Below are 12,878 nucleotides of genomic sequence, written 5' to 3'. Positions count from 1 at the left end.
TTCGCTCCTTTATTGCTGAGGGAACGTAGACATAGGCAAACTTTGATTATATAATTAGACTTTATTGCTATCTAACCCAGACTTGCAATGAGATGGAGTTAAATTTGTTTACCCATTCTTCATAAATCCAGACTTCTGAGCACTTAGCCATGCAGCCTTGATTTTTTGCATGGACCTTGTAGCTTGTGCATACTACTCAGCTCCTTAAGAATAAAAAAAAAAAAAAAAAAAGTGTGGAATGTGGGAGCAAAACCTGCATTCTGTTTTCAACACTGCTAAATGGGAATGAGCTTCCTTCTTGGTGCCAGCAGGAAAAACAGAAGTAGTTGGGGTGATGTTATGGTGGGGACAGGATTTAAACAAGATGTTGAGTGTATGGAAGTGAGACAGGACTTGTAGGAAAAAGCAATTTCTTACATCAGATAACACTTGGGAAGAAAAGCACATCTCTTCAGGTCAAGTGTCCTGACACTTTTGCAGGTTAAACTTGAAATCTGACCTTTTGGATACCACCGAAAGCAAAGCCCTTGCTGCTCTGTATCTGAGTGCAGTCAGGCTCTCTGTTGTCTCAGGGATGGTAAAAATGGAAGAGCCCACAAGATTTTCAGACTTCCTGAGCCTGTTCCCACACATCTCCACGCTGTGCTCTTCTTTGCTCACAACACAGCAGCCTTTCTGGCTTATCACTTGGGCACAGGATCACGTGGCTGGGAACCTGAGACTCAGGCATTATCTCAGCCTGTGCCTCTGACACGTGTGCGGGACCCCCAGAAGGGGAAGTGAGGCCAGGGGGAATGTGGGGTTGACACCTACAACTGCCAGTGACTGCAGCCGTCATACTTTACAGTCAGCTGTTGCAGAGCACTCTCTCCCCCTAAAACATGCATTCCCAATGCTCAAGAAGGAAATAATATGTTTATCTTTTCATTAACTAGGTCCTCCCAAATGCTGGTAGCATGAAGGCTTTTTGAATGGCAGGATTTATAATATCACTCAGTCAATTACATCAAACTCAACACAGCGCCCTGATATTGAACCTAAGAAACAAACCTGTCCCAAAGGAAGCCAACTCCAAAGTTGGTGGAGTTATTTCAGCCCTGAAATGCAGGATTTGAAACCTGTGCATTGAACTACCAAACAAGTGTGTGCTCCCTTGGGACATGGCAAGCATGTATTTGTAGGAAATGGAATTAACAGTCTCTCTGACAGGTTTTCTGCATGGAGCTTTTCAGCTGGTCAAGACCACACTTAATTAAATCGCTGTGCAAAGTGTCAGCCATAAAAATGGGGTAGAGGTGAGGGTTTTATCTCTCCAGCAAGTAAGAATGGATGATGCAGCCACCAGAGTCAATGGCAGTATTCAAATTATAGGTAAAATTAACCCCTCGTGGGAAACGAGGAAAGGGTTTAGTAAATGAGACAGTCTCACATTACTCAGGTAATAACCTGTCTGCCATTGAGTCTGTATCTCTTCCATGTTTCAAATGACAAGATTTGTCAATTGAAGCATTGTATGAAAGATTATGGTTGAGGTTTTCTAAAGCAGGGAAAGGGCACAAGATTTTTCCTTGGTTTCAGTAGAATAAGACCTGGCCAGAGAGGGATCAAAGCTGAATTTAAACAAGAGAAAGAAAACCCAGTGCACTCAGGCAGGACACAACACGTACATTTGGGTGGCAAAGCCAGACATTTCAAAGTGTGAGGTAACAAAACAGGTGCTTGCAAGCATCGGATTGGATTGTACAGCTTGAACTTTGGAACATGTGACCAGATGCCAGTCATGATGAGACTGGGAGAAAGTGACAGCAAGGGTTCTGTGTCTCCTTTGCATTTGGGCAGGGCAGCCAGCTGAGAGCGGCTGGAGCAGGGAAGCTGTGCTGGAGGGACTGCAGTCCGAGTCTCCCTAGGAAGAGGCAGGTAACCTGTTGAAGCTTCCCACACACGACTTGAGAAGCCTTTGCAATCCTTATTCATAAGGACATCTCATGCCTGTCTTACAGAAGGACCAACAGGGAAAAATAATTAGGAAAAAACAGCTTTTATTTGATACTTTTATTTATATGCAAAACAGCTCACCATTCATGAGAGATATGAAAAACGCATCAGATAGAAACCAGATTTATCTATTTTCACTACAAAATATTGCATTATATAAAGCAACATAGACACACAAAAAAACCCTGAAAAAGACTAAAATCTTTGGATAGCAGATGTGTTTTTTTTTTCTTTTTTGTCCCTAAAATGCGCTTCTTGTTTTAAGAGATTCACAGCAAAGAACATGAAATATTTTCAGGTTATAGAATTTTTTTGGTTGTCACAAAGGAAAGCAGTCCTGGATTTACTTTTCTTTCTTTTTTTTTTTCTTTTTTTTTTAGGAAAAAATGTCCTTTCCTAAAAATATACCACACACATACACACCCACGCTCACTCCCACACACATGCATGTGTACACACACACACATATACACCCACAAAGAAACTACTTCCCTTATAAACGATTTGCAAAGTACTTTTCAGACGCAACTATAGATCAGAATAACAACAAGTTTAAAAAAAAACCCCTCTCCTAGTTAAGTGCTAGTGGTTGTTGATCCCACACAAGGAACGAAAGAAAAAAGGTCAAGAACAAATGCCTTGATATATATAAAATATACTTATAAACAGGGAGGGAGGGGAGGTTTGTGGTACACAAGTGCAATATAATTGGAGGGAAAAAATAAATTAAAAAGAAAATAAATTGAACACTGTATTGATCCCAACAAACACTCATAAAGTCAAACATAATATTCCACAGGAGAAAGTGTAAACACCCGACTATAGAAACCAATTGGCACGAAGTATCCAAAGTAAAATTGCCACCACTCTGAAAAATAAATAAATCTTGAAAAAAATAAATTGTCAACTCCTTCTACCATAAATAAAAAATAGTTATTTTTAACTGCACCCATGGGTCACACGTTTAAGGTCACAAGTAGATGTTTTTGGATATATATAAAGGGGCACTTGACAGCCTGAAGAGACAATCCGGTTTTACATTTCTCTTCGAAAAGCTGGCTCTCGACCGGGCGGGAGCCCTCCGGGGCGGGGAGCACAAGCAGCGGGGACCCCCCGCCCCGCCGCCCGCCCCGGGGAAGGCGCTGCCCGCCGCGGCCGGACCCGGGGCGACGGGACTGGGGGTCCCGGGGCTCCGGGCGTCCGTCGGGCGCTACACGTCCAGCACGTGGTTGAGATAGGAGATGTAGCAGATGGCGAGGCGCAGGATCTCGATCTTGGAGAGCTTCTTGTCGGGGGGCAGGGTGGGCAGCAGCTTGCGCAGCTCGGCGAAGGCCAGGTTGAAGGCCTCCACGCGGATCCGCTCACGCGTGGCGTGCGCCGAGCGGTACTTGGCCGTGGCGCGGCGCCGCCGGCGCTTCTCTTCCCGGCTCAGCGGCGGCGGGTGCAGCCCGGGCCGGACCCCGCCGCGGCCCTCCCCGCCGCCGCCGCCGCCGCCCCGGCCCTCGCCGCCGCCGCCCTCGGCGGGCTCCGGGTCGGAGACGCAGCAGCTGAGCGCCTGGGCGTCCGCGCCGCCCAGGGACTCCGGGTCGGAGGGCGCCGAGGAGGGGTGGTCGGAGTCGGCAGCTTGGTCCGGGCTAAGCATCATCTTGGAGGGGGCGGAGGAGCCTTCCCGAGACAGAGAAGCAAAGAGAGCGGGTCAGGGCCCCGGCCCCGGGATACAGGGGCAAGGCGGGGAGCAGGGACACGGGCACGGACACGAGGGACATGCCGGTCCCCGCGCCCTGCCCCCGGCGCCGGTACCGCCCGACCGGGGCGGGGGGAGAGCCGGGTGGACGAGTTGCGGCTCCTTCAGAGAGTACTAATGAGAGCAATATCGGGGATAAACGATACCCTCATTTATCCATCCCTTCTCTAGCGTTTGACGGCAGCTTCAGCGGAATATACTTCCTGCCGTTATTCCCTGCGCTTCCTTGGGTCTTGAAACAGGCCCAGAGAGCAATAGAAGATTTTTTTTTTCCAAGCAAGCTAATATCCAGTGTTCCAATAATATGTTGATTCCCCGCCCCCCTCTCCGTCCAGGCCCCCAATTTTAATATTGTCCTTTCTAGCCTGCCAGTTTCTGCTTAACTGTTTCTCTTTCGGAAACACTCTATGGGATCCAGGCTACAGACACGATACTTTTAAATACACAGCTCAAGGCTCCACAAATATAACAAGGCCAGTGGGGAGATTTATTTCCCCAATCCCTACGGGATCCGATGTATCTGCTAGGCTCTTCTCTCTGCTCTTTTTTCTGTGCTCCTTCTTTTTTTCTTTTTCTTTCTTTCCTTTCCTGATGCTAATCGTGCAGATAGCGATTTGCTAGCGATCAAATGGGAATGTTTGGAGAGTTTCCGTTTCCTAAGCGTCGAATTCAAAAAGAAACAAAACCTCAAAGCAGAGGCCGAACTTTTCCATCCCTTTAAATTTTCCCTCCTCTCCCCTCCCTGCGCGAAAAGAGGGGGAGGCTAAATAAATAAATAAATAAATGCGGACGTGCCTTTCAAAAGAAAATTGAATCGTATCTTCTTGCGGCCTCACAGAGCACCATCTGTCATGTAGACAGCAATACAAATCCGAGCGCGTCCGTGGACATGCCGGCATGTAATAAAACAATACATCAGGCAACTAGTGAATAACCTTGGACACAAATGTGTGTGTGTGTGTGTGCGTGCGTGCGTGTGTGCAGCTGGGGTGTTGAGCGAGGTGGGGAGCGAGCCTGATGGAGGAGGGAACATCGCATCCTCCCTTCCCCCGAATTAAGATTGCAAACTATTTCCACATAAAGTTTCCAGGGAAAGTCCCTGTCAGGCCTCAGACCCGGTTCGGAAAAATGAACTGTATTATTATTGTGGTAATAATAATAACAACAACAACCACATGGGCAGGAGGAGTTCTCCCCAGGCAGGGATAGAGCCAAGCTGCCCCCAACGGGGCGAGACGCGGGGCACGCGTGGCGGGGCAGAGGGGCTCCGCTGGGGGCCGAGGCTCAGCGCTCCCCGGGGTGCGCAGGCAGCCAGGACTGGGGAGTGGGAGAGAAGAGCTCTTCCTTCTCTGGGAAAGGGCCGTCTCTTGCCAGGCCCGTCGGAAACGCTTCCTCTTCGATTTTTAATAAGGAGCGTTAATCAGGCCCACAAGGCAGGGGTAGGGAAAAAACCCATTAGCGCGCAAGTCAGGTATCAGTGATCTCGTGAGGCAAAAAGATACAGAGGAAAGGTTTAAAATCACCTTTCAACTGGCACCCAAGCGAGGGGGCTTATGCAGAAAGCAGGTTAGAGAGGCAGGATTTGCAGGGCGATTGTACGAATACGGGCAATTAAAGCGGTGATTCCTGAAGAAAGTTGCTTAGAGGTTTCTCTAATGGTGTGTGTTGAATTTTTCGCTTTGATTTGGATTTATCTGTACGGTGAGGCTTGGCGAGCTGATCTGCAAAGAGGGTCTTTACCCCCTCCCCCCTCTCTATTTTTAAAAAATTATTTTGTTATTATTATTATTATTATTACAGTAAACCCATGCTCCCTGCTACCTGCAAAAGGGAAAGATATTGTTAAGGCTGCTTACCTCGGCGGAGTTGTTTGGATAGCCTCTCTCTCCAGGTCCCCTCGCCCCCTCGGCGATTTCTTTACAGTTCAAATGACCCTTCGGGAGCGGAGCATGGAAAAATTAAAAAATCAAAATCAAATAAAATTAATTACGAGCGAAAAAGTGTCCTGCTCGAATGGGGAAAGGCAGATCTCATCCCTCGCCGCGGCCTCCAGCGCTCCAGAGACGGGAGATGTTATACTGTCGTGTTTGTTTGCGGAGTATAAATATCAACTTAAGTTACTTACGATGCATCAGGGGAGAAAAAGCGTTTCCCCATCAAAGTCCTCCTCCGCCCGTTTGTCCGGGGCAGCGGCTTCAGCGCACCGGCGGCTTCGGCCGGTCGGTTTTAGAGGAGGAAAGTGCCCTCTCCCCCGCTTTTCTTCCTCCTCTTCCCCGACCGCGATAAATAACAAAAGGGATGCGGCGACAGCACCGGCACCGTCCGGGATTATTCTCTCTCTCCCGCCCCCTGAGCCTCTCCTTCCCTGCGGCAGCCCCGCCGCTCCCGGGCCGGGCCGGTGGCGGGGCCCGGGGCGCGGAGCCCGGAGCCCGGGGCGCGGAGCCCGGCGCGGCGCTGCCGGCTTTGTTCCGCCGCGGCCCGGCGCACAGGCACGCCGCGGGTCGGGGTAACAATGCGTCGCTCCCTCCTTTCTTCTCTATTCTTTTTTTTTTTTTTTTTTGGGGGGGGGGGTGGGGGTTGTAACGTGAGGTTCTGTTAATTCACCGGTCCGGCGGAGAGGGGCAGACGCCGTCGGAAAATGAATGTTTGGTTTAGTTCTTCTTCTGGTCCTTCAAGAACTGGCGAGGGGAGAAAAAAAAGGATAAACGAAACCCCCATCCGTCCCTGAGCTTCCTAACTCCTCCTGCATCTTTCGAGTGAAAAATAAAGGAAAATATGCGAACGCTGAAAAAGAAAAATAAAACGAAATAAACGAAAATCTCGGCGCGGGTTCGGAGCGGCTGTGAGAGATAACGGCGGTGCAGGACAAGGTACGCTCACATGCATAAAAAGAAAGTGCAGTTCCTCCTCCCACCCCTCCCGGAGCGGCAAAGAAGCCAAGGAGGGGTGCGGAAGGTGGCAGGGGCGAGACAGACAGACGGAGCAGAGATGCGTGTGGCTCCACTTCTGGTACCAAAGGGTTTCGCCTAGAGATGGTCGGAAGAGATAAAGGCTCGGAGAAAAGGGGGCGGCATTTTTTCCCTCTTAAATTGGTATTTAATGGGAAAGCCTATTGGACAGAAACCTGGACACGAGTCACTTAATTGGACTTGACATCTGTCACAGTGTGGGAGTTTTCACAGCCCAAATATTTTCAGCAGATCAGATTCTCGCTGAATCTGTGCCACAAATTATAACAGTCGAGAGCAGCCCATGATATAAACCCTAGCCTCTGGATATACAGTCTCTAGCCATGCTCGCTCCCACTGCCGTCGTCTCCCCCCGCCCAAATATTGGATACCCACTGATCTAGAAAAACACCGCTGGCATTTCGCATGTAAGCTAATAAATAAGCTTTAAACATCAATTTGCATCATGTATACCAAGCTTGTGGAGAATCATCAGACTGGTTTCTTAGTTCGTTTATTTTGGCGGTCCCCCTGCCCTGTCTCCCACCCACCCCCAATCCCAGTGCGTGGCAGGCACGGACCTGTCAGAGCCAGGGGGACAGAAGGGCTCCCTCACTCCCTCTGCCTCCTGCCCTCCCTGCTCCAGTGCACAGACAATGAGGCGAGGGAGTCAGCCATGAGTCTGTGGCTTTTCTGCTCTCAAGAGACTGGATGGAGCCAGGCCCCTTCGTGCCTGAGTCAGGGGATGCCTGTGACCAAAGTGACTCCTCTTGCTGTCACCCTGCTCCAGCCCCTGCCAGATGGCAGTGCCTTCTCTGCTCTGATCCCCATTACCCTCCCTGCAGATCCCTTCAAATGGGTGCCACAGCCACTTTTCTGGGTGTAATCATCTTCTCCCATGGGGACTTTTCTGTGCCAGGAGCCTGTACTGGTGGGCTCCCTTTGGAGCCCCCAGAAAGGGACAGCAGGAAGGGTGGGTAAGACAGAGCAGAACTGATTCTGCTGCTCACCAGCAGCTCAGTGGGTGGTTCTGGGTCCCATCATCAGGAAGCATGGGGGAGAGGTGGCAGGAAGACACTTGCAGGGATCCCTGAGGGTCATCCATATGCAACAGGCTGGAAGATCTCTGAAAGGGGAGAGATTCTGCACTTGATATGACTTACAGGACCTTAACAATGAATTGAGTAATACCTGAGTAATTTTGGGTTTTGTTTATTTTTTTTTTAATGGTGGATAATGTTGCACAGAATATAACCCCCCTGCCTGACACCTGGCCCACTAGGGAAAGAAATGCCTGAAAGTGGATCCTAATAGCACTTCTCCCAGGGAAATTTGGGGATTTATCTCTGTTCCCCTACCCATAACAAGTCTCCAAGGCAGCAGGAGGCCATCACTTGCTCTGACCCCACATACTGGCACAGGTTCCATGGATATCCAACATTATCTCAGCAGTGCTTCTGAAAATTCTTGGCTAATCTATTCTTGCCTGCAATGGGACATGCCAGGAAGATTCAGATACAAGTCACTGGGACTGTGGCACATCCCCAGTCAGCCCACCTTACTGGTAACCTTCACAGGTGCTCTTTGGAGATGAGGATCTGAGCCATTCAAGGTCACTGTGCACCACATTCCAAGACCCAAGATCCTATTCCATCAAATGACCACGATCCCAGACTTAAATGAGAAAGCTGTGGAGGAGACCTCCAGCTTTTTTTTGACTGTGGCTCAGTGCTGGGGGCTTTGGCTTGCAGTGCTCCCCAAGGTGTAAGTCTGAGGCCTCAGCCCACAGAAGCTGCAGGTGATGGAATAAGTAGCTGGCTAAGGCTGCCACAGATAACAGCCAGGAAGCTGCTAATTCATGCAAGCCACCCTGCTCTCTGCTACAGATGCTGTCATCATATGGCTTGCTTTTTAGTTTTAATTTTCAGGAAAAGACCACACAGTTGCTTCACAAGGCTGTTCAGTTATGATGGACATTTTTGACACCTCGTAAAGCACTGGTTACTGCCCCTGGGATTCTATTACCCCACTGGTCCACTACCAGATGTGTTAAATCTAGAGGATCCCAGTTTGCCCTGGGCATGCCAGGCCCGGGGTGTCTTCCCAAACCTCTCTGCTGGAATACTGCAAATCTTCTCACATCAACTGCAAGACCCAGGGTCTGTATCTTTAGCTTTAAAATGCCAGTCAGAAATGCTGGAACTGACAGCCTGGCTCTTCTTTGACCTAATAAAGCCCCAAAGCCCAGAAGCAGGGCCAAAATCTCCCAACAGAGAGCTCTCCTGACTCTCACCACTCACACCTGGAGCAAGAGGCTGGTTTTGAGAGCTCAACATACATGGGGCCAACTGGCCCAGGCGTGGAAGTCATCTAAAACAATCAGAAATTGAGGGACAAAAGTGCATTTGATGGAAACTAAAAGTCCCACTTTGACAAAGGAAGGATGACTATAGCTCTCCCTCAACCATTTTTTGTCTTTTCCCTTGGAAATAGCTCACAGCAAGTGGAGATCTGCATGTTGGCAATCAGCATGGTCCCAAAGAAAGCTGCACAGATGCAAAGCCACCTTATGATTTATATCCCCAAATACACACAGAGCCAGCCACAAGTCTATGCTTGGCCTCTTCATTAAGCAAGCACCTCACTGGCATCAAGGCAAGCTAATATTCCTACATGGTTTCAAAGATGCCCTCAATGGCATGAACAGCATTGATTTGGCTTTTCCAAAAAAAGGTGGAACTGCAACCTACCTTGCAACCTAGCCTTGCAGCACAGGTAGACATGAGTCTCCTGAAGGAGAATTTGGGATTTCATTTTGCCATGCTGGAGGGCTGTAAGGGAGTCATGAACATCTCTTCTTCTTTACCTGGCTTGAGATATTGCCTGGCTGGAGGTACAGGAGAAGGGGAAGTGGATTCCTGTGGACAACACTGCAGCTCACACTGCTCCTTCCAGCAACCTCTTAAGTTTAATGAGAATGAAAGGTGTCCAGAAAAAGACTCAGCATGAACAAAGCCACATCCAACCTTTGTTGGGGCCATCTCACTGAAAAGCAAATCGAGAATCATTCTATTTTGACTTCCAGTGCTTGCTGACAAGCTAAAACCTTATGAACTAGACTGCTCTCTAGGTAAGTCCTAACACAGAACTAATATTAGTTAATTTATTAATGATAGCAAATAAAAGTTGCCCACTCCTGTGAGACTTACAGTAAAGTGTCACAGGCCACTAAACAATATCAAGTCATAGGTGATACTGAATTTGTGACAGAGACTCACAACTCATGGTTTTTCAGGCTTCAGTGGAATCAGACTTTGAAATGGCAAGATTCAGAAGAGGATTGTCTTCAGGATGTAGTACAAAGACACAAGACAGAAAACAGTACTGCCACAGGATGATCTTTTATGAAAAGAGGGCACTTTCTTGTGTGAACATCTCATATTCACATCAGACAATGATTTGAAGGTGATGTCATTTGTGAGAATAGTCTGGGTTAGTGGGTAGCCTCTAAAAGTCTAAAAGGGTGAAGCACTAACACCCTGAAGTGGCCATATGTCCCAAGGAGATGTCCTTATGGCCCAGAAAAGTAGAACAATGAAAGAATCCAACTGCTCTCTTCAGCACTGGGCCAGGTATTAGGTAATAATTTTTCACTTTCAGCTTGAGCAAATCTCTCAGGTCTGCCATGGGGAGACATCAAACATGAGAAGCCAGGATGCTGCTTTTATGGTGTTGCTTGTCAGAGCAGAGTTGCACTTCCATTACCTCCATGTCCTCTGTCTGCTGAAGGACAGCTTTCTAGGATGCTTGAGAACATCCATTCTCTTTTATAGCGTACGCCATTCTCGTTGCTGGCATATGCTGCCCATTGAAATAAATGGAGCTTGTCACTCTTGGATGTGTTCCTTGGAAATAAACGGTCAAACAAATTAGAACGCTGAGCCATGAAAATCCTTGTCCTTTTGAAAAATCTGTGCTGGATGTAGCTCATGGTTTCCTTAGACATTTGGGTGATATTTTTTGTTTTTCCATTGGTCATGTTTACTTTCTCTGAGGCTGTTTTAATAGCAGGTCGAGAGCTTTGAGGCTGCTGGCAGGAACAGCCTGCAGCTGGGTAAGGGGAAAAAATAGTGTCTCATGAACAGAGGTACTAGGGCCACCAGGTCTGGATGTGAGGACCTGGCTGACCTTCACCCTGGCTGAGGACTGCCAGTGTTTGTGGGGACAGGCAGGACCCTCAGCTGCTCCGTCGCAAATACGAGTGTGACTTCCCTGGGAGTGGCTGCTATGTTTAAACCAGTAGTCTCCAGTTGAGATGCATGGCTTTTGGACAAAATCCTCTTCTTTTTTGTCTTATTGCAGCTTTGGTTTTTGTCTCTTGGTCTCCACTGCCAGTCTTTTCCTTTGCTTGTTGGACTAGAGGAGACACGGCATTAAGATCCAGCTGCCACTGTAAAGAGCCAGGTATGCTCATGAGGGTGGTCATGCCCCTTCACTGCCACGTTGTCTTGACCTCTCCAAAGATTGTCCTTGTGATGTCAGTGAGTATTCAGAGCTCTCCTGAGAGAAGGGTATTTTGAGAAATGGAGGATGATGAGGAGTTTTTAAAGGGAGAAGGGACTACTGTGAGCATCTCCCCGCAGGCTGAAGGTTATGGGACTTCCCTCTTCATTTCCTTTAGGAGCATTTTTCAGTAATAATACCCATTCATGGTTTAAACATTGATGGTGAAGGATTCCCAATGATGCCTGGAAAGTTACTCCATCAGCTGTTTCTCCCCACTGTTGGAAACACTGATGTGAAAAATGAGTATGCACAGCTGCAGCATCCAGCTGTGGGATTTTCTTGGCCCCTGGATTAAGAATTCTCTTTTATTATGTTATCAGGTTTAGGTGGGATTTTGTAAACAGGCATATGCATGTGTGCTGTACTGCTTATATGTCTGCGTACACCAGTTATTAGCTTGGACTTTCTGGTCATGCAGAGCATAGCTACAGTTATTGCTGCTGCTCAGGTCAAATGTCTGGGAATTTTGGACAAATGGGAAAATTCCACCTGGGCAAACATTTCAGACAGAAAGAGAAGACATGCCTGAGTAAACCCAGACATCTGTTGGTACTTCCTAGGTCAGTATTCATTAGTAGTGGCCATATCAATTCTGCAGCCTTCTTTTTGTTAAACTGAACAAGATTCAATGCCTTGTCATTATGCAGAAGAGACCAAGTCTGTTCTATTTCTAAGGTTGTTCTGATAATGGGATCTTTTCCATTCTTCCTGTCCATCTTCCTAGACCAGAAATGTGATGCTTAGCATGCCAAGCTCGAAATGTAGAACAAGAAATACTTACTGTATTAATACTTACTGTATTAATACTGTATTTATACTGTACTTACTAATTACTTATTAATACTTACTGTATTAATACTTACTGTATTAATACTTACTGCATTAATACTGTATTTATACTGTACTTACTAATTACTTATTAATACTTACTGTATTAATACTTACTGTATTAATACTTACTGCATTAATACTGTATTTATACTGTACTTACTAATTACTTATTAATACTTACTGTATTAATACTTACTGTATTAATACTTACTGCATTATTACTTACTGTACTCTACGGTGTGTCTGCAAGACCCTAATGCAGCCTTGATGCTCCTGGAACAGATTTATTAGGAAATCATATCACACTAAAATTATGGAAAACACATGTAAAAACCGAAGAATGTCCACAGTAGCTTAGATCAAAGGTATCTTGTTTACAGCATTACCAAAAGAGGGAAACCTGTAAGAATAACATAAATCTACAGTGATACTGCCCTCAAATAGTGCCCTGACATCCAGTTAATTAAAGTTTAATGCACTAGATGAATTTTCCTTTTCTGAATTTGTCAAGTTGTGGTTGGAATGCAAGTGACTTTTCAGCATCCATAATTTTCCATGGAAAGGACTTCTCTGTGAACCATGTGATTTAGGTAAATGCATAAAAGGATGCTTGTAAACATGTTTGCAAATAAAATAGCCAAATTTGCTGAATTACTGTGGCTTCTACTGCTGATGAGCACATGAAGAGTAGCATTGAGTATGTGGGCAGTAGTGCCTTATGTTTTCAGTGAATGAATTTGGTTGGAAGCATAAACAGTGGGTGGATTAAAGCCAGTGAAGAAAAAGAGGAGGAA

General features: G+C 47.0%; 1 protein-coding gene across 1 annotated transcript; it reads right to left on the bottom strand.

Moving 5' to 3' along the window:
• Positions 1 to 2,022: 2,022 nt before the first annotated feature.
• NHLH2 (nescient helix-loop-helix 2) lies at positions 2,023 to 7,160 on the bottom strand. Its single transcript, XM_071433291.1, has 3 exons — positions 5,865 to 7,160; positions 5,596 to 5,673; positions 2,023 to 3,660 (listed from the first exon to the last, which is right to left on the bottom strand). Exon 3 carries the CDS (start codon positions 3,638 to 3,640, stop codon positions 3,206 to 3,208), a length of 435 nt encoding a protein of 144 aa, XP_071289392.1. The 5' UTR covers positions 3,641 to 3,660; positions 5,596 to 5,673; positions 5,865 to 7,160; the 3' UTR covers positions 2,023 to 3,205.
• Positions 7,161 to 12,878: the final 5,718 nt, after the last annotated feature.

Source organism: Agelaius tricolor, unplaced genomic scaffold, assembly GCF_023055355.1.
Source record: "Agelaius tricolor isolate 1412-34295 unplaced genomic scaffold, bAgeTri1.0.p SCAF_9, whole genome shotgun sequence".
NCBI lineage: Eukaryota > Metazoa > Chordata > Aves > Passeriformes > Icteridae > Agelaius > Agelaius tricolor.
Note: the sequence above shows the minus strand (reverse complement) of the source record. Positions and strands in the feature narration are given on the sequence as shown.

Excerpts from the sequence above, each read along its gene's own strand:
- NHLH2 (XM_071433291.1), bottom strand. The coding sequence starts at position 3,640 with ATGATGCTTAGCCCGGACCAAGCTGCCGACTCCGACCACCCCTCCTCG.